Here is a 20,290-nt window from a genome sequence, read left to right on the forward strand (position 1 = left end):
GGTTTGAATCCCGGTTAAAACAGTCTGACAAGGGCCGGGATACATTCTGATCGCAGGTTACAGGCAATTTCCGATTGAGCCGGCAACGTTTACTGTAAATTGCCTTTAAAAGCCACAATGCCTGTAATCCACATTCTGATTCAATCCCAGCCCGGGCACCAGTTGTCTATAAAACTCCTCTTATCCTGAGAAACATGTGTTCCAAAGACCCCCTCCAACACAAACAAAATGCACCTACAAATTTGTGCCTGCTTTTTTATTTAATGTTGCGACAGGTAAAACAAGGGGGGGGGGGGGAAATCACAATACTATACATGATCGTTGATCAAAATGGAGAAGGTGCTGGAGATATGTACAGAATAGGGTATAACAGCGGGGGGTGCGGCGCAGTATTTTATTCTCAGGTTAAATACCACGTTTCAAGTGTGCTGACCTTTTACAATTGGATATATCTCCGCTTACTTAAAAAAACACCGCAAAACGGACATCCATAATAAAAAATACATTTATTTCTCATTAAACAGGAACCCCTGCCTGCCAGGGGGAGGCCCTCTGTCTATGGGTACAACAATGTGCTGCACTAGAGAGTTAAAACAATGGAGGCAGGAGCCCAGGAGGAGAAGACGTGCTACGTCCACAGAAGAAGGCTGTGATGGTACAGACATTTTTTTAAAGTTTTGTTTTTTTATATATGCAGCATAGGAGTCATTTATACAGTATGAATAAGAAAAAGCAATCACAGAAACATTACACTGTTTAAACGTTTTGAGACAGTCGTCCTGCTATGTGGTTCGATAAAGCTTGTGAGATACTGGCTTTTCCGCTAAGTCTCGGGAGAATGAGAGCGATAGAAAGAGAGCGGGGAAGGGGAGGGGTCCTTATTAGCACTGGTCCCCATGAGTTCCATCATCATCACCCCCCCACCATTTGTTTTGTTAGTCACTGAATCCACTCCGGACATTCAAGTATTTTCCAGTTTAAGGAAGACACTTAAGGCTTCTGTGGCAAAAAAAATAGAAACAAATCAAAGCACTAAATTAATCTGTTGTGTTGATTCATGGGTCCTCCCCTTGTGGCTGTTTAGAAGTAGAAGCTACCTCAAGCCCTCTGCACCCTAACCTGTGTGTGTTTAGAGGGGCGAGGGTGCTCTGTGCTCAGTAGGTGGAGGAGGTGGTGCTCATGGCGTCCTCGCTGAGGCGAGTGCTCCCAGGATGCACGCTGGCAAAGTATTTGACGTCCTTGTCCAGGTCCATCTGCAGGGCCACCAGTGTCTGCTCTAGCGCCTCCTGGTGGGAGTTGGCAGAATGCAGGAAGTACTCTGCAGGGACAACAGGAAGAGGACCGATGTGACCAGGGTTCAACTGCAGTTAAGCTGACGATATATGAGAAGTCATACTTTGTCATGTTTCCTTATTCCTTATAGCTATATACTCACACCATCCAGACAATTTCACTATGCATTGTGTGAGTGCAATTAAGGTACTTCATTTTATAAATACGATTAATTTTTATAATAACAAATGAAGCCATCATTTCTTGTTTCCTAGGCCTAACTCTATGGAATTGGTCAGAGGAGCAGGTGTGTGTGTACGTACCTCTCTCCAGCAGGCTCTGACGGATGGTCTTGGCCAGCAGCACCCTGACGTTGGCCACGGGGTCAGAGGACAGCTGTAACAAAGGGGCCAGCAGATGCTCCGAGAACTGCTCCAACGACACACAGTCATCCTCAATCGCCAGCTGACAGAAAGAGAGAGGGAGGATGGTGTGTGTGTTTCAGAGATGGATTGGGGGAAGTGTGTGATTCTGTGTGTGCATGCACGACACACACACACTTGTGCTTGGTTGTGTTTGTGCGTTAACACACTTGACCACTCAGTCATCATGATCTCATTGTCCTCCAACACAATAGACATTGTGGGACATAACATGAGTGGCACCATTCTATCAAATAAAATGTTGAGGACAATGTCAAGTGGCCCGTTGAAAGCAGTGTCCTCATAGCTACCATAGCAACTTAGTCCACTGTGTAATATGAGGGTGGGGAAACTAAAAGGCTCTTCAAATAAAAACAGACCTCAATTCAAAACTGTAATTAAAAATCCTTGGCAGCTGACAATGTTTTGATATTCATCTTTAGCCCCGAGACTTCAAATTACACCTCTTGTTAATATTCTTGAATATATTCTCAGGCTACAAGATTAACTTTACTAGATCAGAGACTATGCCACCTGGTAGTCTTACCCCTCCCTTTCAAAAATAGTCTCCAAGTTTAATGCATCTGGGTATGTTCATAATTCCTCAATTCTAGCAAAATGTACAAAGACAATTTTGTTCCCTTATTTGACACAATAAGACAGGATCTGGAGCGCTGCAACTCTTCTGATTTCATGGATGGGTAAGAATATACCTCTTGAAAATTAACATTTTATCTAGACTTCTTTACCCAATCCAAATTCTCTCAGTCTTAAGGTACAATAAGGTAATCAGAGCCATGAATGGCTGGTTAAGTTCTTTCATATGGAGTAAACACAAGGCAAGACTTCAGACGGCAATATTGCCAGATTCTATTGGAGACTTGGATATCAGTGGTGTGCCCACTTATGTTATATAATGAGGACTCCTCTATTTTGTTAGCTAGGGGGATTTTGAAAAAGTCTTGCAAGATCTTGTATTTTTCAGAAGCTTCAAAATCTATAAAAGATTACTGCAATAATCCCATTACACTTAATTCACTCAAAGCATGGCGGTCAGTTCAATGTTTTTTAGGAAAGCCCAAACTAACCTCTGCTCTTAACCACCTTTTCTGTACCTGGATTGCTGGCTAACATTTGGCTTAATAAAGGGCATAGGCAGACAGAACTTTTTAATTTGCTGAAAATATTTTGCAATTTGTGGAGACGGTTGAGCAGGACTTTCTCCTGCTTTCTACAAGTAAGACACTTTTTGAAGAGCACCACCTTGATAAGCAACCCAGATGTGTTTCTCATTGAACAAATGACAAAGGAAAATGTCCACATTTATTTGGATGTTTTAAGGTCCTTTTTAAACTGTTGACACACGGGGGGGTATTTCCTGTTACTATTGACAAGGATGTGGGAGGACATTTGGAGATGTGCAAAACATTATCTAGCTGTAATCGTACTAGAGAGCAATCCGATTAAGAATAATACACAGGTCGCATACATCCCCAAATCTGACATGCTTTCATTTACATTTAAGTCATTTCAGCCCCTCATCCTCCTCAGTGTCTAAAATGTAAAACTGATACAGGCACCCTAACACATTGGAACGTGACCGTAAACAAACTACAAAAAAAAGGTACTTGTCTAATGTTCAGGGGGGACCTAGAAATGGCCCCAATTTCTTTGACGTTAGTTCTCCCCAATAGGCATGTTACTTCGGTGGCAAAGAGGAGGCTTTACAACATCCTTACCATCACAGGGAGGAAAAACATCCTCTTAAAGTGGATTAATGACAAGGTCCCTTCTATTAAAGGATTGGCATAAGATGCTATTTGGATGGGTTCCATTGGAAAATCTGACATGTACATTACATTCTAAAACAGATCAGTTCTACTAAGTGTGGGAACCTCATTTGAATGACCTAGAACCTGATTTATCAGCCATTACGCTGCAAGGATTGACTTAGTGGTGGTAGACGACTTGTCTCAGGATTACACTGTACTGTGTGTTGGACCTAATTCCTTTATTTATTGTTTTATTTTTTAATTTGTCTGTTAGTTTTTTGTTATTCTTATTTTATATACCTTTGTTACTATAGCTCTTAATGTTGGAGAAAATTGTGAAATTCCAATGAAAAAACAATTACAAAAAACCATGGCAGATATCCTGTCAACGACCATGCAGAACACTGCTGGCATTACCTTACCCTATGAGAAATAAATACAGCCCAAGTCATTTTCTAGGATCCCAAACATACACCACTCTAAAGGGAAGAAAGTAAAGTAGTTCAGACAGAATTTACCTTGTTTATTTGGTTAGGCCTATTGGATGATTATTGGTGTTGTATAGGTCAGGAGATGACAAGAGAAGAAGAGCGATGAATAGGCTTGGGCGGTTGTCATACAGACCTTGTACCATCCAGGGATATTTGGTAATACTGGCACTGAACACAAGGGGAACTATTGTCAAATCCCTTTAATCCAAATGTTAGTAATAGTAATGCTAACAAGGAAAAATAGAAAAATAAATGGTCTCAATGGGCTTTACCCTGGTTAAATAAAGAATGCATGTCAAATCCCATAGCAAATGCTCGCTAAATGCTAACGAGCAAGTTGGGAACATTTTATAAAGTCTGACAAACTATTTGCAGGACAGACATCCCAGAGCAAAGTTATACAAGTAACACGAAAAATGCTACTCACACTTTGCTGCACATACAAAACAAATATTAGACCGCAAGGCTATTGATCCAGGAGGGGACTCCACTGTTACCAAGAGAAGCTTGATGTCGCAAGAAACTAAATTAGCAAACCAAATACACAACCGCAGAGCATTTAGCACATTGTAGACAGTTCACTGAATAGTTGTAAGATATCTAGCTGGTAAACATTTAGTTATGAATTCCATACTGTAACTAGATCACCTGGTGCACGCTGCACAACAGTGAGTGACTCACAGGGCTCTGCTGGCAGACTCATCGTTGTGTGCTTGTAAGCAAAACATGTGACTGGGGACTACCGGTAAGCTTCATAATATGACGGGTGAAATGAACAGTGCAATGTGCTTCATTTCCTAATGTATTGCACAAGTTGACTGCAGGCATTTACTTAAAAGTAGCTACAAATAACCATTTTTAAGCTTGTTTAGAAGTTAACAGTATTGATGGAGTTGAAAAACCACCCAGTGGCTAGTTCCAAATACCCCGGTATATACACAGTATACCGCCAAAGCCTAACCATGAACATGACAAAGATGTCCTCACCTGACAGATGAAAGCGAAGGCCTGTCGTCCCGACCACTTGGGGGAGTGGCAGAACTTCTCTACCAGCTCACTCAGGAAGTCTGCCAGCAGCGCCTGGCACGACGCCACCTTCCTGATGATCTCGCTCACCTAACAATATACAAGAAATATTACGTATTCCTTTTCGTGTAGCAAAATTTTCATCAAATTCTGGGTAAATGAAGCCCAGAGAACTTAAAAGATGGGCTCAGTAATATGACATCATACAGAGGGGTGACGTCTTGAACGGAATCGCTAAACTACTACTATGAAATCTTCCCAATCAGGGCATGCCTCAGTGGAAGGCTAATATTGGGAAGAGACAATAGCGGCCATCTTTAGCAGACTTGAATTGTGTTGTTGCTGATGTCTGTAAGCAGGACGTCGCCCTGCTCTGTATGTTGAGCAAAACATGAGAAATGTTCTAGATATGTGGAAATGGTAGGGAGGGAGAAATATTTACCAAGGATGTGGTGGTGTAACATTACAAAATACTACTAGATGCAAAAGGGTTTTCTAATGATCAATTAGCCTTTTAAATCGATAAACCTGGATTAGCTAACAGAACGTGCCATTGGAACACAGGAGTGATGGTTGCTGATAATGGGCCTCTGTACACCCATGTAGATATTCCATTAATTAAAAAAAAAAAAAAAAGTTTAAATCAGCCGTTTCCAGCAACAATAGTAATTTACAACATTAACAATGTCTACACTGTATTTATGATCAATTTTATGTTATTTTAAAAATGGACAAAAAAAAGTGATTTTCTTTCAAAAACAAGGACATTTCTAAGTGACCCCAAACTTTTGAACCATAGTGTATGTACACACACAGTACCTGTCAAAAGTTTGGACTACTCATTCAAAGCTTTTTCTTTATTTGAGCCAATCAGTTGTGTTGTGACGAGGTACGGGTGGCATACAGAAGACAGCCCTATTTGGTAAAAGACCAAGTCCATATTATGGCAAGAACAGCTCAAATAAGCAAAGAGAAGCGACAGTCCATCATTACTTGAAGACATGATGGTCAGTCAATGCGGAAAATTAAGAACTTTGATCGTTTCTTCAAGAGCAGTCGCAATAACCATCAAGCTCTAAGATGAAAGTGGCTCTCACGAGGACCGCCACAGGAAAGGAAGACCCAGAGTTACTTCTGCTGCAGAGGATAAGTTCATTAGTTACCAGCCTCAGAAATTGTAGCCCAAATAAATGCTTCAGAGTTCAAGTAACAGACATCAACTGTTCAGGAGACTGTGTGAATCAGTCCTTCATGGTCAAATTGCTGCAAAGAAACCACTACTAAAGGACACCAATAAGAAGAAGACTTGCTTGGGCCAAGAAACACGAGCAATGGACATTAGACCAGTGGAAATCAGTCTTTTAGTCTGATGAGTCCACATTTGAGATTGTGAGGCTGTGTAAGGGCTATTTGACTAAGAAGAAGAGTGATGGAGAACTGCATCTGATGACCTGGTCTCCACAAACACACGACCTCAACCCAATTGAGATGGTTTGGGGTGAGTTGGACAACAGAGTTAAGGAAAAGCAACCAACAAGTGCTCACCATAAGTGGGAACTCCTTCAGGACTGTTGGAAAAGCATTCCAGGTGAAACTGGTTGAGAGAACACCAAGAGTGTGCAAAGCTATCATCAAAAGGCAAAGGGTGACTACTTTGAAGAATCTAAAATATATTTTGATTTTTTTTAACACTTTCTTGGTTAGTTTGTCTTTACTATTATAGAAAATAGTAAAAATAAAGAACAACCCTTGAATGTATAGTTGTGTCCAAACTAAGACAAAAAGGTCTACTGGTAAAGAAAAACATCAGGAAGACCATGACCGTGTCCGGGGGGGGGGTCGCTGGCTGTGACGTACCAGTTTGTAGGAGGTCCAGCGTACAGAGGACACTCTGTCCAGACACAGGCTGAAGGCCAGGGGTCGAAGGTAGTCATACACATCCTGGCCACTGTACAGCTCCAGTAACAACACCAGCTGTCTGAGAACACAGAGGAGATACAGATTACCCTGACCCATAGAACCTAATGTCACCAAAACAGACATCTTGGAGAAGCTACTTCTATGCTTAACTCCCTCACCCATACAGTACAGGAACGTCACTACGTCGGGCTACCACTCTGGCTACTAATGGTGTGTGTTACAACTAAGGTCACAGGGGAAATAAATGGATTACATGAAGTGTGGTAACAGGGTAGAACCTACTCTGCCAACTCTGATCGGAAGCGCCAGTTGCGGCTGTTGTCTGTGACCAGGAACTCCTGGAGCTGGTACAGGTATTTACGCCGGGTGTCCTGGTGCAGCAGCTAGAGGGAGAGGGAGCGAGAAAGAAAGGAGGTTGATCCCCTGCGACCACACTGCAGCACAGAAGACACAGCAGGTGTGCCTGGATCCTATCATCACTACAGGAAATATGAACCATTATGAGCTGCAGTCAACTCATCGTGACAACACAATAAAAAGGTAACCCATCCATTCTTCATTTCTATTCGTATTCTTTTAAAATATTAAAGTCTTCTCTTATTGGATGCGAGTGCCAAAGAAAGAGGTGCCGACTGACCTTAAGGAAGTGGTAGAGGTGTTTGAGGACCCCTACCCGCACCTCATCCAGGTCCTTGAGGAAGCCGTTGAAGACAGGCACCAGGTCAGCAGCCGTCAGCTGGTCACCCAGGATCAGGGCCAGCTCGTGGATGGAGAAGGCCAACGTCCGACGCACCTTCCACTGGAGGAGGGAGAGAGACATTAGAGCCCAGGAAGACCCAGTGACGTTAGAAGGCGTGTATAAAGTGGGACAAAGGGCGCGGCCAGGGGGAGACAGCACCGGAGACATGGAGGAATCACACTGCGAGCCAACTCCAGTCCTCAGGCTTCCAACTCACTGGGGGGGTTGAGAGTTTCACCAGAGCCAATAGTGTCAAGCCCTTCAGCTGTCGTGCCTAGGGCAAAATGTCATTCCTTGCAGGCAGGCAAACTGTGGGGTTGACAACTGAAAGGTGAGAGGATACAAGTTTGTTTTTGGAGGACTGCATTTGGAAAGCCAAGGAACCACACATTGGGCTTGGAGAATCACAATAAAAAAGGTGCTTGAGGAGGACCAGAAAGAAAAGCAAACCTGATCCATGCTCCAGTCTAGGTCCAGTCTGTCAAAGCACCCTCCCTGACAACAACCAGCTGGCAGGGGAGGAGGAAATAGACCACAGTGAGAGAGCCACATACTAACCATGGGGGCACATTCAGGAGGACGCGACGCTGTGGAACGTGCAGATGCAGACGTGACGATTAGAGCTTACGCTACAAGTGAGCGAGGCATGCCAGTTATACACAATCCAGATCTACTTAAACGTTCCACAAAGTCGGTGTTCTAGTGCATGTGTTCCATGGTGGGGAGTGTTGAGGTTGAAATGGAACGGTGGGGGGGGGGCAAAAACAACTTCTGAAGAGAAAACCCATATTTTTCCTCAAAAACATTTACAGTACAATTGACAGAAGGTGTCAGTGAAATGTAACCAAGACAGAAGTGGAGCGTAGACACACCTGCATGTCAGAGGCCAGGGTCTCATAGGTTTCCCTGAGACAGTGCCAGTTCTGTCTGCCCAGGGTCATGGCCACACCAGGCAGGCTGTAGGCACAGTGCTTGGCGATCTCCATGTCCACCGTTTGAGCTCTGCAAGGGTCCGTCATGGACAGGTACTGGTCTAGCAGGGCCTGAGGGATCACGTCCTGATGCTTGGACTTCTTCTCATCCTCTGGACTGAAGCTGCTATCGCTCAGCTCAGAGTCATCGCCATGGTGCATCTGCAGGGTGGAGTTTCGCCTCTACACAGACACCGGGATTAATCACAGGTCAAACATGACAACCCTACAGTTCATTTCTCTCTATAGGTGTCTCTCTCACCTCCATGTCTGAATGGTGTCCTAAAAGGGGCATCTGGTGCACTCCAAAGGGGTTGTCGTAGTGGTTTCCCCCCTGGCTGTCCCGGGGCTCCAGGAAGGCATCCTCTAGGTGAGAGTCCATGGTTGTGGCTCTCAGAGCAGCTGTCAGGACATCCACTTGTGCTGCAGGAAGGAGGGGGGGGGGGGGGGGGGCATGAGCAGGTGAGTTCCACATTGCTCTGTCACCATGTTCAGAAACAATGCCCAAGGGGTAACCTGTATTATTGCCAAACAATACAACTTGAGCCTAGAGAAACTACCATATTGCTAATTTTTTATTTTACCTTTATTGAACTAGGCAAGTCAGTTAAGAACAAATTCTTATTTTCAATGACGGCCTAGGAACAGTGGGTTAACTGCCTGTTCTGGGGAACGACAGATTTGTACCTTGTCAGCTCGGGGTTTGAACTTGCAACCTTCCGGTTACTAGTACAACACTCTAACCACTAGGCTACCCTGCCTGTGCTCATTCTATGATATACCTGAAGTGTCTAGGAGACCTATTCCTCCCTGTTGTGACACCATTACCGTGAGTGTATAAAACAGCCCAGAGGCCTGTGTGTGTGCGCACGTTTCATTGTCAAACAAGCGTTCTTTGTGCCATATGCACAATAGGGAGCCCTTGTCTGGGCTTACAGCCGGCCCTCTTCACAACAACAGATCACACTCAAAACCAAGGAAAGGAGCCACTCTGCTCTACCCAAAATTACAACCAATTAATTGCAGCATTACCACAAAAATGGAAGAGGCAAGTAGAAGGGGAAAAAAGTAAGGAACTTTTATGTCGGCCCTGTATTAAAGAACACAAATGGTTAAAGAAAAGTGTGATAAATAAAAACATACCAATTTAATTTAAGGACCAAAAAAACTGACAGCTGTGCCATATAAATGGCAAAATAGTTGGGAAGAGATTTGATGTACCCATTCCATGGCACATGGTTTATGAATTGATACGCAAAACGCTGGATTCAAAACTCATTTTTTCAATTTAAATTACTATACAAAATTCTTGCAACCAATAGAATGTTAATTATATGGGAGATAGTCTTCCCAGCTCTGCAGATTTTGCTGTGAGGAGGCAGAGTCATCAGGACATTTATTTTGGTATTGTCCATATGTAGCTTGTTTTTGGTCACAGGTCCAGGAATGGCTGAAGAATTGCAACATTTGCCTAGAACTAATGCTGCAGATAGCAATACTGGGTGATTTGAAAAGCCATAATCAATCAATAATATAATAACAGTTTTTTTTAGCAACAAAAAAAATAATTACAATCTATAGAAGCTATGAGAATAGGAAGGTTCAATTATTTTGTGAAGCATCACAGCACAGTTGAAAAATATATGGCAAGTAGAAATCCGAAATGGATGATTTTGAGAGACAGATGGGAGGGGTTGGAGCTGAAGGGTGGGACTAATAACAAGATAAACAATGTAAAACATACGGGTCTGTAAAATGTAAAGGTTCTGAACTTTTGTGAAATAGTATAGTTACAAATAGAAATCTAACTGGATGGACATCAGAAATAGAGGAAGGACTAAGAACAAACAAGAGAGAACTATTGTAAAGTAGACTGTCTAAAATGTGTATAAGATGAATAAATTGAAGGTAAAAGCCAAAGTGTTTATTAGTTTACTCCAATTGGGGGGGGGGGGGGGGGGGGGGGGGATCAGCGGTAGGGTTTGAGGGGAATAATAATAAAGGCATATTCTTTTAAAAAGTATGTCTGTCTATATAGGTACAGTGCCTTGCGAAAGTATTCGGTCCCCTTGAACTTTGCGACCTTTTGCCACATTTCAGGCTTCAAACAAAGATATAAAAATGTATTTTTTTGTGAAGAATCAACAAGTGGGACACAATCATGAAGTGGAACAACATTTATTGGATATTTCAAACATTTTTAACAAATCAAAAACTGAAAAATTGTGTGTGCAAAATTATTCAGCCCCCTTAAGTTAATACTTTGTAGCGCCTCCTTTTGCTGCGAATACAGCTGTAAGTCGCTTGGGGTATGTCTATCAGTTTTGCACATCGAGAGACTGACATTTTTTCCCATTCCTCCTTGCAAAACAGCTCGAGCTCAGTGAGGTTGGATGGAGAGCATTTGTGAACAGCAGTTTTCAGTTCTTTCCACAGATTCTCGATTGGATTCAGGTCTGGACTTTGACTTGGCCATTCTAACACCTGGATATGTTTATTTTTTAACCATTCCATTGTAGATTTTGCTTTATGTTTTGGATCATTGTCTTGTTGGAAGACAAATCTCCATCCCAGTCTCAGGTCTTTTGCAGACTCCATCAGGTTCTTCCAGAATGGTCCTGTATTTGGCTCCATCCATCTTCCCATCACTTTTAACCATCTTCCCTGTCCCTGCTGAAGAAAAGCAGGCCCAAACCATGATGCTGCCACCACCATGTTTGACAGTGGGGATGGTGTGTTCAGGGTGATGAGCTGTGTTGCTTTTACGCCAAACATAACGTTTTATGTTTGAAGCCTGAAATGTGGCAAAAGGTCGCAAAGTTCAAGGGGGCCGAATACTTTCGCAAGGCACTATGTGTATATGTATGCATGTGTGTATGGATATATATTTACCCAAAAAATATGGGGGATTAGAAATGATGCAGACAATTACATTGGAAGAAACAATCCGCAATATTAAACTGATCCACCCCTTATTGTTTTATTTAAATTACATGGTTGCTGTGGTGGAATGTTTATTTAGATCGGTGATCAGTTAGCCTGATATCAGATTGTTCTTCTTGAAAAGCCTGTAAACATTTTAAATCAAACTACTATATTAATCTTACTACCTACAATAAAAATTGCATTATTGTGTGCATGTAACCGTACTCAGTGACAGATCATTAAATTCATGTGACCCATTTTTAGAAACAAACAGTACTGGAACACAGCAGAGTTCTGTAGTATAGGTCTAACCCAGGGTAACTCCAGTCCTCAGGGGTCTGATTAGTGCCTCAGTCAACACACCTGACTCCAATAATCAACGACTCCATTTGGAATGTAATTCGTTTAAATCAGCTGTGTTTGCTAGGGATGGCAGGGCAGTGTTACAGAACTCTGGCCCCTGAAGACAGGAGTTGTCCATCCCTGGCCTAGACTACCTGAGTTCATTACATGCAGCATGATAGGATTGCATCTATAGGCAGACAATGAGGCTCACACATAAAAGATTGAAGGAAAAACTGTTTAGCGACAAACTGCTTTAGTTTGAAGTTTCTTTCTAGTGCTTTCGGGGATCCTCTGACAACGCCTCTTCCTTTCATTGTGCCATTTGTAACATTATAGGCCACACCACACCTCTCCCGGTTTTCTATTTTACCCCTCTCTTTCAAATCGGCCCAAATATGACTTCCGGTTTCTATTGTGTGAAATGGCCAGGTGCCAGCAGGCTACTAGCCTCACATGCGACATTAAGGGTTTCAATTCCACCAAAAACACAGTGGACTGGAATCAAAGGCTAGCCTCTCACACCATTGGCCTATAGGGTTCGGCTCGGAGCACTACTCTACACTACCTGTGAAAGAGCTTCTTCTGTCCAATCACAGCAGAGGAATGTTAATTCAAAAACAATGTATTGAATTTCACTGCTTGCTCTGGTTAAGGATTAGTCTATTTATAACCTGAGGGATTTCACCCCCCATGACAACTTCTCTTACAATATAATTGCATTCAGCCAATACACTAAGCCACTGTCCCTATATGAATGGATGCACAACCATGAATTGCAACAGTTACCAAAATAACCATCTCTTATTGAGTTACATTTCTACGTATGGTATTGAAGTAAGCAGCTTCTCGTGATCTCAGCAGTGTAGACCGCTGACAGGGAGGTCAAGCTACAGCTTTACACACAGCACAGCTCACCTTTCACGTCGGGGTCATCAATATGAGGCTCCAGGTTTTCGATCAGCTCTTCCAGCTGTTTCCTATCCAGGACTGGGGCCGAGGCTTTAGCCTTGCCCTGACTGGAGGAGACGTAGCAGGGGGGCTCCTCCGGGACCATCTCCCCCTGCTGGAGCAGCTCCATGTCCAGGTCCATCTCAGCGATGGGCAACCTCCAGAAGTGGAAGGAGTTGTAAAGCTCCTGCTCGGGGATATTGTCCTGAGGACTGACGTAGGGGGACTCCTCCTCTGCTGGTTCAGGGAGGGAGAAGGATGAGGGCGCCAATATGTCTGCTGTTGAGTCGTCCTTCTCGTTAGAGGTTGTGAGTTTCTCATGTGGCTGTGGCTCGTTCTTAGTGCTCTCAGTAGCCACTGAAGGGGCTTCCTCCTCTTCCTGAGCCCCTGCTGTGCTGGTAGAGTCTCCCTCCTTCTCCGAGGGGTCCGAGTTGGGGGCGAGCGAGGAAGCCTCCTTCCCACAGAGGCACTCGGGACCGTCCAGCGCCAAAGCCTCCGCCGTCTGCTCCCCACCCCCCTGCTCTGCCACGTCCATTACACCCATCTCCTCCTCTGTCCGGCAAAACCCCCCATCCTCCCCCTCGCTGTGGTCCCCCTGGGCATGGTTGGAAATGCAGTCCTGTTGTAGACAACCCTCTACGTGGTTGCCATTTGTGCGTACAGGAGAGTCATCTGTGTTAGCGCTGAGGGAAGGGTCTGTAGTGTCCAGGTTCAGTGGTTTCTCTTCAATACTGAGAGAGAGAGACAGAGAGAGAGACAGAGAGAGAGAAAGCATGTTACAAACAAGCAGTACAATACAAGCCCGGTGTATTTCCTTCACTGAAAGAAAACCATTCAAATGAATATTCCCTTTTAGATGCCCAAAATGTCTGCACCTGTTCTGTGAGTGGACACAGTTGCACTCTCCCTCCTCCCCCTCTCTGAAGTACTGGCCCACACTGTTGGGGCTGGCGAACGTGGAGATGAACTGGCCAAGCGACTGGAAGGCAGCCTGACGCACCTGACACACAGTAAAAGAGACAGAGGTCAAGGAACAAACAAGTATGACATGTCAATTACTCTACAGTCATTTAGCAGACACTCTTGTAAAGAGAAGTAGCCAAGTTGTGCATTCAAATAAGGAAGTTGGCCTCTGACATCTTGGTAAAAATATGTCAAGTGAATGTTCCCCGAAGTGGGCTACCTACTACCCACAGGCCCTGCAGTAAAAATTAAATGTATTTACGCTAAAAAGTTAGTTTAATTTTACATTTTGCAGAAGCTCTTATCCAGAGCATGGTGAGTGCATACACTTTAATTTCATATTTGTTCTTACTTGTCCCCCATGGGAATCAAACCCACAACCCTGGCGTTGCAAGTGCCATACTCTACCGACTGAGATACAGTGGACAAGTTAGTTCCCTTCATTAACAGCAAAATACCTAGAGGATTAAGAGTAGAACTCTGGCCCCAGCAGGTCAATGTTTAATGCCTATGCTTAAGTAATTAGTTTCCATTTACGATGTGGGTTGACCAAAATTTCTGCTCGGTGCTCACCCATCGGGAGGGGTCACTGATGAGGCTGATGAAGAGCGACGACAGCTTGGTCCTGCGCACTTCCTGTGAGGTGGACGAGGAAACAGTCATGAAGCACTCAGCGCAGGCCTTCCTCACCCCCCACACGTTGTCCGAGCAGAGCTGGAAAAAGCGGGGCAACTGGGCAGGAAAGGAGAGAGGTGGGGGAGTGAGCGAGATGAAAAGTTTTTTAAAGCGTTTCAGTCGGAGCTTAGAATGCAGTTTCAACGTCACACAAAGCCGAGCTACTGAGTGGAGAGAGAGGACATCAATGTTTCACCCGTTACAATCTCAATGTCACAACACAGAACAATAAGCTGAGAATTCAGAGAAAGAGTTGGGAAAGTGGCAGTTGGGAACGGCATGTACAACAGAAACTTCTGGCTTTTAGATGACTCATTTAAGTAAACCCTGGTGTGTCGCTGGAAGCAAACAAAGTTAGCAAGTCAGTTGGCTGAGAAAGAATGAAACCAAAAGAAGTCAACACGTACCAGGAGTTCCTCTGTTGCCTCTCCTCCAACAACACTGCAAATGTCGCCAAAGTTTGCAGCGCAAACCTGCCAAAAACACACAAAAATGACCTCATCTAAAACAATGATTCCAACCCCAAGCAGATTTAACAATATGTTAAACAAAAAAAAAGTTGAGAAAGTCTGCGTGAGTGTATAGCCACTGCTTGGGGGTGATCTAATCCAGGGTCGTGTTCAGTAAGGCACAACAAAAGACATTTAAAAATGTTAACAGGGGGAAAAAAGGGAAAGAAACATGTGCCCAGTCCAGCTAGTCCCTCCTATTTCAGTCCATTTTCATTTGTTTGGTGCCTTATGAACACAACCCTAGTTTAGTCTCTACTGACCTTGCGCACGTGGAACATCCTGCAGTCGCAGCACATCTCACAGAAGCGGGGCAGGAAGAGGCGCTCGGTGATGTCCTTGCCTACCATGGGGGCCATCTTACAGATTATCTACAGCCACAAAAACAGAGCGTCAAAATACACCGTCCGCCAGGATCCTTCTCACACAGCGCGGTGGTTTGAACTAAAATGTCACAACAAAACTACCTGCGTTCTACAGACAACTTTGAAATACCCTTGGCTTGCACTATCCGCAGAAGGGAAAACATTCATTTGAATGCTGGCTACAGCCTGCTTCTGGAAATCACAGCTATGGTAAATAAAACAAAAGGGGTCAACCTTATTCTACTTTTTGCATTTGATCATATCTAAAAAAGTGGCACAGTAGCTGCCTGATAATGTCATAATGTTGTGTGGGTCATGTTCCCTGACCACCCGTCTCCACACTACTGCACCTTCTATTCTCATATGCATTACACCAATTTTGACCAACAAAGCTACTTAGTAGTGCACTTTATAGGGAATAGGGTGCCATTTCAGGCATCTCCTTGGTCACGTGACTCACGGCCATGGCTTCCGTCTTGACGTCGTCGTTGCTGTCGGGGGCGGTCAGTTCCACCAGAACGGGGCACACCAGGGTCTCAATGTCCCCCCTTTCAATCAGCTCCTGCTCCAGCAGCACCAGCAGAGCCGCCTGGCTGGTCTTCCTGACCTGGCGAGATATCACAATCATTATACAGACGCTATTAATAACATTAGGTAGAATAACATCTATGAGCTTCATTTATTGTCGCTGAATAGATGTTTAACTAACATGTGCCAATGGCTAGAGAAAGCGAGTGAGAGGCAAAAAAAACAAAAAAAACAGAACAAAGTATGTTGAACAATACAACAACAACAAAAAAAGAGGAGAATGTAATGTATTCTTATCACACGCCTCCCTTACCTGGTTGTTCTGGTCAGCCAGGTATCTCACCACGATCGGTAGCAAGTACTTAGAGAAGGCAAACGGAATGGAAGGTCTGTTCTCCTGACAGAAAATGGCGATGTGAGGAACTTGCTCCATTAGTTCTGCTCTTACAGAGGGCTCTGAAAAGAGAAAGGTCAAGACATTTTAAAAACACTTAAGAGGTATTTTAAGGACAGTAGAAAAGGGGGTCAATAAAGCCTGAAGATCAAATGTCTTCAATGACAAAAGGGGCCTGGTTTCATCATCGACAGCAGCACAAGTGTTCAACAATGACTGACACCTGGCTGGATGCCCTGGGACTAGAGGAGGATATCATTTGTCCAAATAAATTGTCTGCAGAAAGACAGTTAAGATAGCTTAACTAAATTCACACCTGAAGTTAAGACAATATTTTAAAGACGCACTAATAAATAGCTGTGAGAAGGATGCTGATGGACGGTGCATTTTGACTCTCTGTTTTACCAGGCGGGGCCAGAATGTCCCCGAAGCACACCCAGCGTATGTGATGCTAAGGGAAAACAGTTGTTTTTATTTTGATGTAGTTGTTTAAAATACATGCCCACTGACTGACTAAGATCCTATATGGTCAGTTTACTCCAGGGTCAAGGGAACTGGTTGCTGCTCTAATGTATGCCTGCACCATTATGCAGGGCTACTGCATTACACTGAAAGACATGCCCTGCACTTACAAGGACACTACATTCAGAGAACTAGAGACCTGACCATTGCACATTTTTTTTAGTTGGGGTAACTTATTATTAGTTATCCCAACTAATAAATGCACAACTCTCAATATATGTTCTAATCCCTATTGGATATGTATAAGCAGTGATGCAGCTTCCTCTATATTCCTTAAAGGTATCCGCACGCTTCCCAGACAAAACAGTTCAGTAGAGTTTGTGTATATTTTATGACATTTTGTGAAGTTTGTTCGTTTTGGGCATAATTTTTTTTTTGGGGGGGGGGGCTGTTCGGGTACACATTTTTTTTAATGGAAGAAAGTCAAAGTTCAGAGCCCGAAGTCTACGCTCCTTCGTATGTGATTGGTCAAAAGTAGAGAAATTTCAATAACGGCTGTCATTCAACGAGGGACGACTCATTTTTATGCAATTTTTTTCATTGAAAAATATGCACCAAACATCTTAGATGTAAAAATTGTGTGACTAAGAGCTCGTCGGCAAGAACGTCAAAATGAATTACAGATTTCTTGAGTCTTAGATTAATTCAGACTATTTTGAGGAAGTGTATACTGGCTACAGCATCTCAAAATGGACAAACATCACTATTGCCGATTTTCCTCGTTTTTCAAGTGAAGGTATTTTAAGGGAGTATGCGAGCTGAACTGAAGCATGCTGACACCTTTAGTCTACCTGCACCTTACAGGGCCAAGGGAGCAAACTGGGACTGGCTGGAAAACTCAGACAAACTTTTCACCTGTATGAAATGGCATCTAGGTGCAGTTAACTACATCCCTCCATCAAAAACACTCATGGGTCTCTCTCCTCTGCACTAGTGGCCAGCCAAGAGAACAGAGACTACTTCTTGACAGAAATAAGGGCATGTCCAGGGCATGCAGACACACACAACCAGTTCATATACACAACAGACAGTTGTCACTACAGTCAGTGGTTAAATATGAAACAAACGCCCCTTATAAACCGACGGGGTCTTACCAGAGTCATCAGCAAGTCTACCCACTCTCTCCAAGACGCCGATACAGTCCCTCTCATCCTCACTCACTGCTTTTAGTGTGTCCAACAAACTTCGTGCCACCATCTGTCTGGGAGTCATAACAAAATGTGATATTTTAAATATTCTATTAAAAAAAAAAAAGAGTCTTCAAAAAAGTGTGAGTTTAAATAACAGTCCATTGGACATTTACCTGTTAAAAATATTTTCACTAGCGACGTATTTATCCAATCTTCCAAGGGGAGTCAGCATCTCATCTTGCGATACAAAATCCAAGGCTGAAGGTATAATAATGACGTCAGACTCTGAGCTGTAGTCATCCACACCAACTATTAGAGACATTGGGAATATTGTGCATGAGAGGCACCCACCACCACGTACCCAGTCAGGCCGGTGAGGGACAGTGATGAGGTGACATGCAGTGGCTGGCAGAAGCTTGTCCCCAATGCTAAATCTATTAGCATATCAACAGTGGTTAGGAGAATGCAGTCCAAGGGGGGGAAAAAAGTGCAAAGGTGAAAATGACAGATTTGGTGAAAGAAACATATGAAGAAGTCCTTGAAATACAGTGAATACACATAGTATACAAGCAGGTGGGGATCTATAGGATGATGGTAGTGCTCTGTAGGTGGACTTGTTGCATGACTGTTCTCGCAATGGTATGGGTATGTTGCAAAATGCACGAATGAAACAAAGCAATCTATCATATTGCAACATAAATACCTAGCTTGTACAATGTATGGTAACTGCAAATCCCAGTTATTGCACAATAGCCAGGCTAGGTGTATAAACTTCCCACTTTCGCTACAATTTATCAGTCACCAAATTGTCTAATATGCATACTGGATAGTCATAGAAAATAGATAGCTGGCTAGTTGTTATATCATAGTAATTTAGATTGGCTGCAAAGACTAGTAAGCCTAATAGTCCAGTTCAGGAAGTGTCAGGCTATAGTCGTAGGGCTTAACTGGGTTCCATATCTGATGTAACAGAAACCTCCCTCCGCTATGGGTGGTAGCTAGCTAGCTGACCTAGCTAGGTTAACAATCCTGCATGCAAGCTTGATGTATTAGGTTGAGAACCTAGTTAGCGAAGGAAGCGAGACGATCATAATCAAATGTAATGCAGTGGTTACGCTGCTTGGCTATCGGAGAGGCTAGCTGGCTGCTTGGCTATCGGAGAGGCTAGCTGGCTGCTTGGCTATCGGATAGGCTAGCTGGCTGCTTGGCTATCGGATAGGCTAGCTGGCTGCTTGGCTATCGGAGAGACTAGCGCGTGAGTGTTAGCTTTTACGAAACGACTTTTGAGAGCATTTAAAAAAAATGTAGGATGTGAATATAACTCACTACACATCGAAGAAGTTAAGTAAGTTGCAAAGAAAGGGGACAGTCCAACTCGTCTACCCAAGGCCCACACAGACCCGTGAACTCCAGAGAGCCGACAAGGCAATCATCGCATGCATTGCACGGCTAGCTAGCAATTTCCAACACTGAAAACACAGGGACAAACTTACATCCGTCCAACTCCTCCTGGGAATCCTCTTGGAGTAAAGATATATCTGTTAAAAACAACCAAAAACGGAATCAAAAGATACTCAATCTATTACTAAATTGTTCTGCTGTATCGACTTTCACTCGAAACTGTTAAAAAAATGGGACGGAATTGTGCATTTTCCCGAAGCTAGCGTAAATAGACTACGTACCCGCCATCTTGTCCTGGTCCTACATTTAAAGCGGTCTGTGCAGATGAGGTAACAACTGGAGGGAGAATACAGGAACTGCCGTGACAAATGAACGAGCGGTCCGGATAGTATAAAATCGGTGAAGAAATCACCACCCCACCAAAGAGGCGTTACGGTTGATAGTAAAGTACAACGCCCAATTATTTGTTTAATATTAATTATACTGAACATAAATATAAACGCAAATTGTAAAGTGTTGGTCCCATGTTTCATGAGCTGAAATAAAACATCACAGACATTTTCCATAAGCACAAAAAGCATATTTCTATCAAATGTTGTGCACAAATTTGTTTACATCTCTGTGAGAATTTCTCCTTTGCCAAGATAATCCATCCACCTGACTGGTGTGTCATATCAAGAAGCTGATTAAACAGTATAATAATTACACAGGTGCACCTTGTGCTGGGGACTCTAAAATGTGCAGTTTTGTCACACAACACAATGCCACAGATGTCTCAAGTTTTGCTGGAGCACTGCAGGAATGTCTACCAGAGCTGTTGCCAAACAATCTAATGTCAATTTCTCTACCATAAGCCACCTCCAACGTTGTTTTGAGAATTTGGCAGTACTTCCAACTGGCCTCACAACCGCAGACCGGTCCTGGCTTCTTGACCTGAGGGATCATCTGAGACCAGCCACCCTGGCAGCTGAT

At 43.5% G+C, this 20,290-nt stretch overlaps 1 protein-coding gene across 5 annotated transcripts; it reads right to left on the bottom strand.

The window, feature by feature from the left end:
* Positions 1-487: 487 nt before the first annotated feature.
* LOC115120147 (serine/threonine-protein phosphatase 4 regulatory subunit 1-like) lies at positions 488-19,707 on the bottom strand. 5 transcript variants are annotated; one of them, XM_029649041.2, is made up of 20 exons: positions 19,600-19,662; positions 19,411-19,455; positions 18,279-18,351; positions 18,091-18,175; positions 17,882-17,988; positions 16,185-16,327; positions 15,804-15,950; positions 15,242-15,349; positions 14,877-14,942; positions 14,368-14,526; positions 13,707-13,831; positions 12,799-13,562; positions 8,876-9,036; positions 8,515-8,796; positions 7,541-7,702; positions 7,186-7,286; positions 6,841-6,961; positions 4,945-5,073; positions 1,596-1,737; positions 488-1,318 (listed from the first exon to the last, which is right to left on the bottom strand). In XM_029649041.2, exons 4-20 carry the CDS (start codon positions 18,147-18,149, stop codon positions 1,155-1,157), a joined length of 2,940 nt encoding a protein of 979 aa, XP_029504901.2. In that variant the 5' UTR covers positions 18,150-18,175; positions 18,279-18,351; positions 19,411-19,455; positions 19,600-19,662; the 3' UTR covers positions 488-1,154. The 5 variants fall into 5 exon arrangements, with proteins under 5 accessions (XP_029504901.2, XP_029504896.2, XP_029504897.2 ...); XM_029649036.2 differs by lacking the exon at positions 18,279-18,351 and having other exon boundaries at positions 18,091-18,226; positions 19,600-19,707; XM_029649037.2 differs by lacking the exon at positions 18,279-18,351 and having other exon boundaries at positions 19,600-19,706.
* Between the last annotated feature and the right edge of the window lie 583 nt (positions 19,708-20,290).

The sequence above is a fragment of the Oncorhynchus nerka genome, linkage group LG22 (assembly GCF_034236695.1).
Source record: "Oncorhynchus nerka isolate Pitt River linkage group LG22, Oner_Uvic_2.0, whole genome shotgun sequence".
Taxonomy (NCBI): Eukaryota; Metazoa; Chordata; class Actinopteri; order Salmoniformes; family Salmonidae; genus Oncorhynchus; species Oncorhynchus nerka.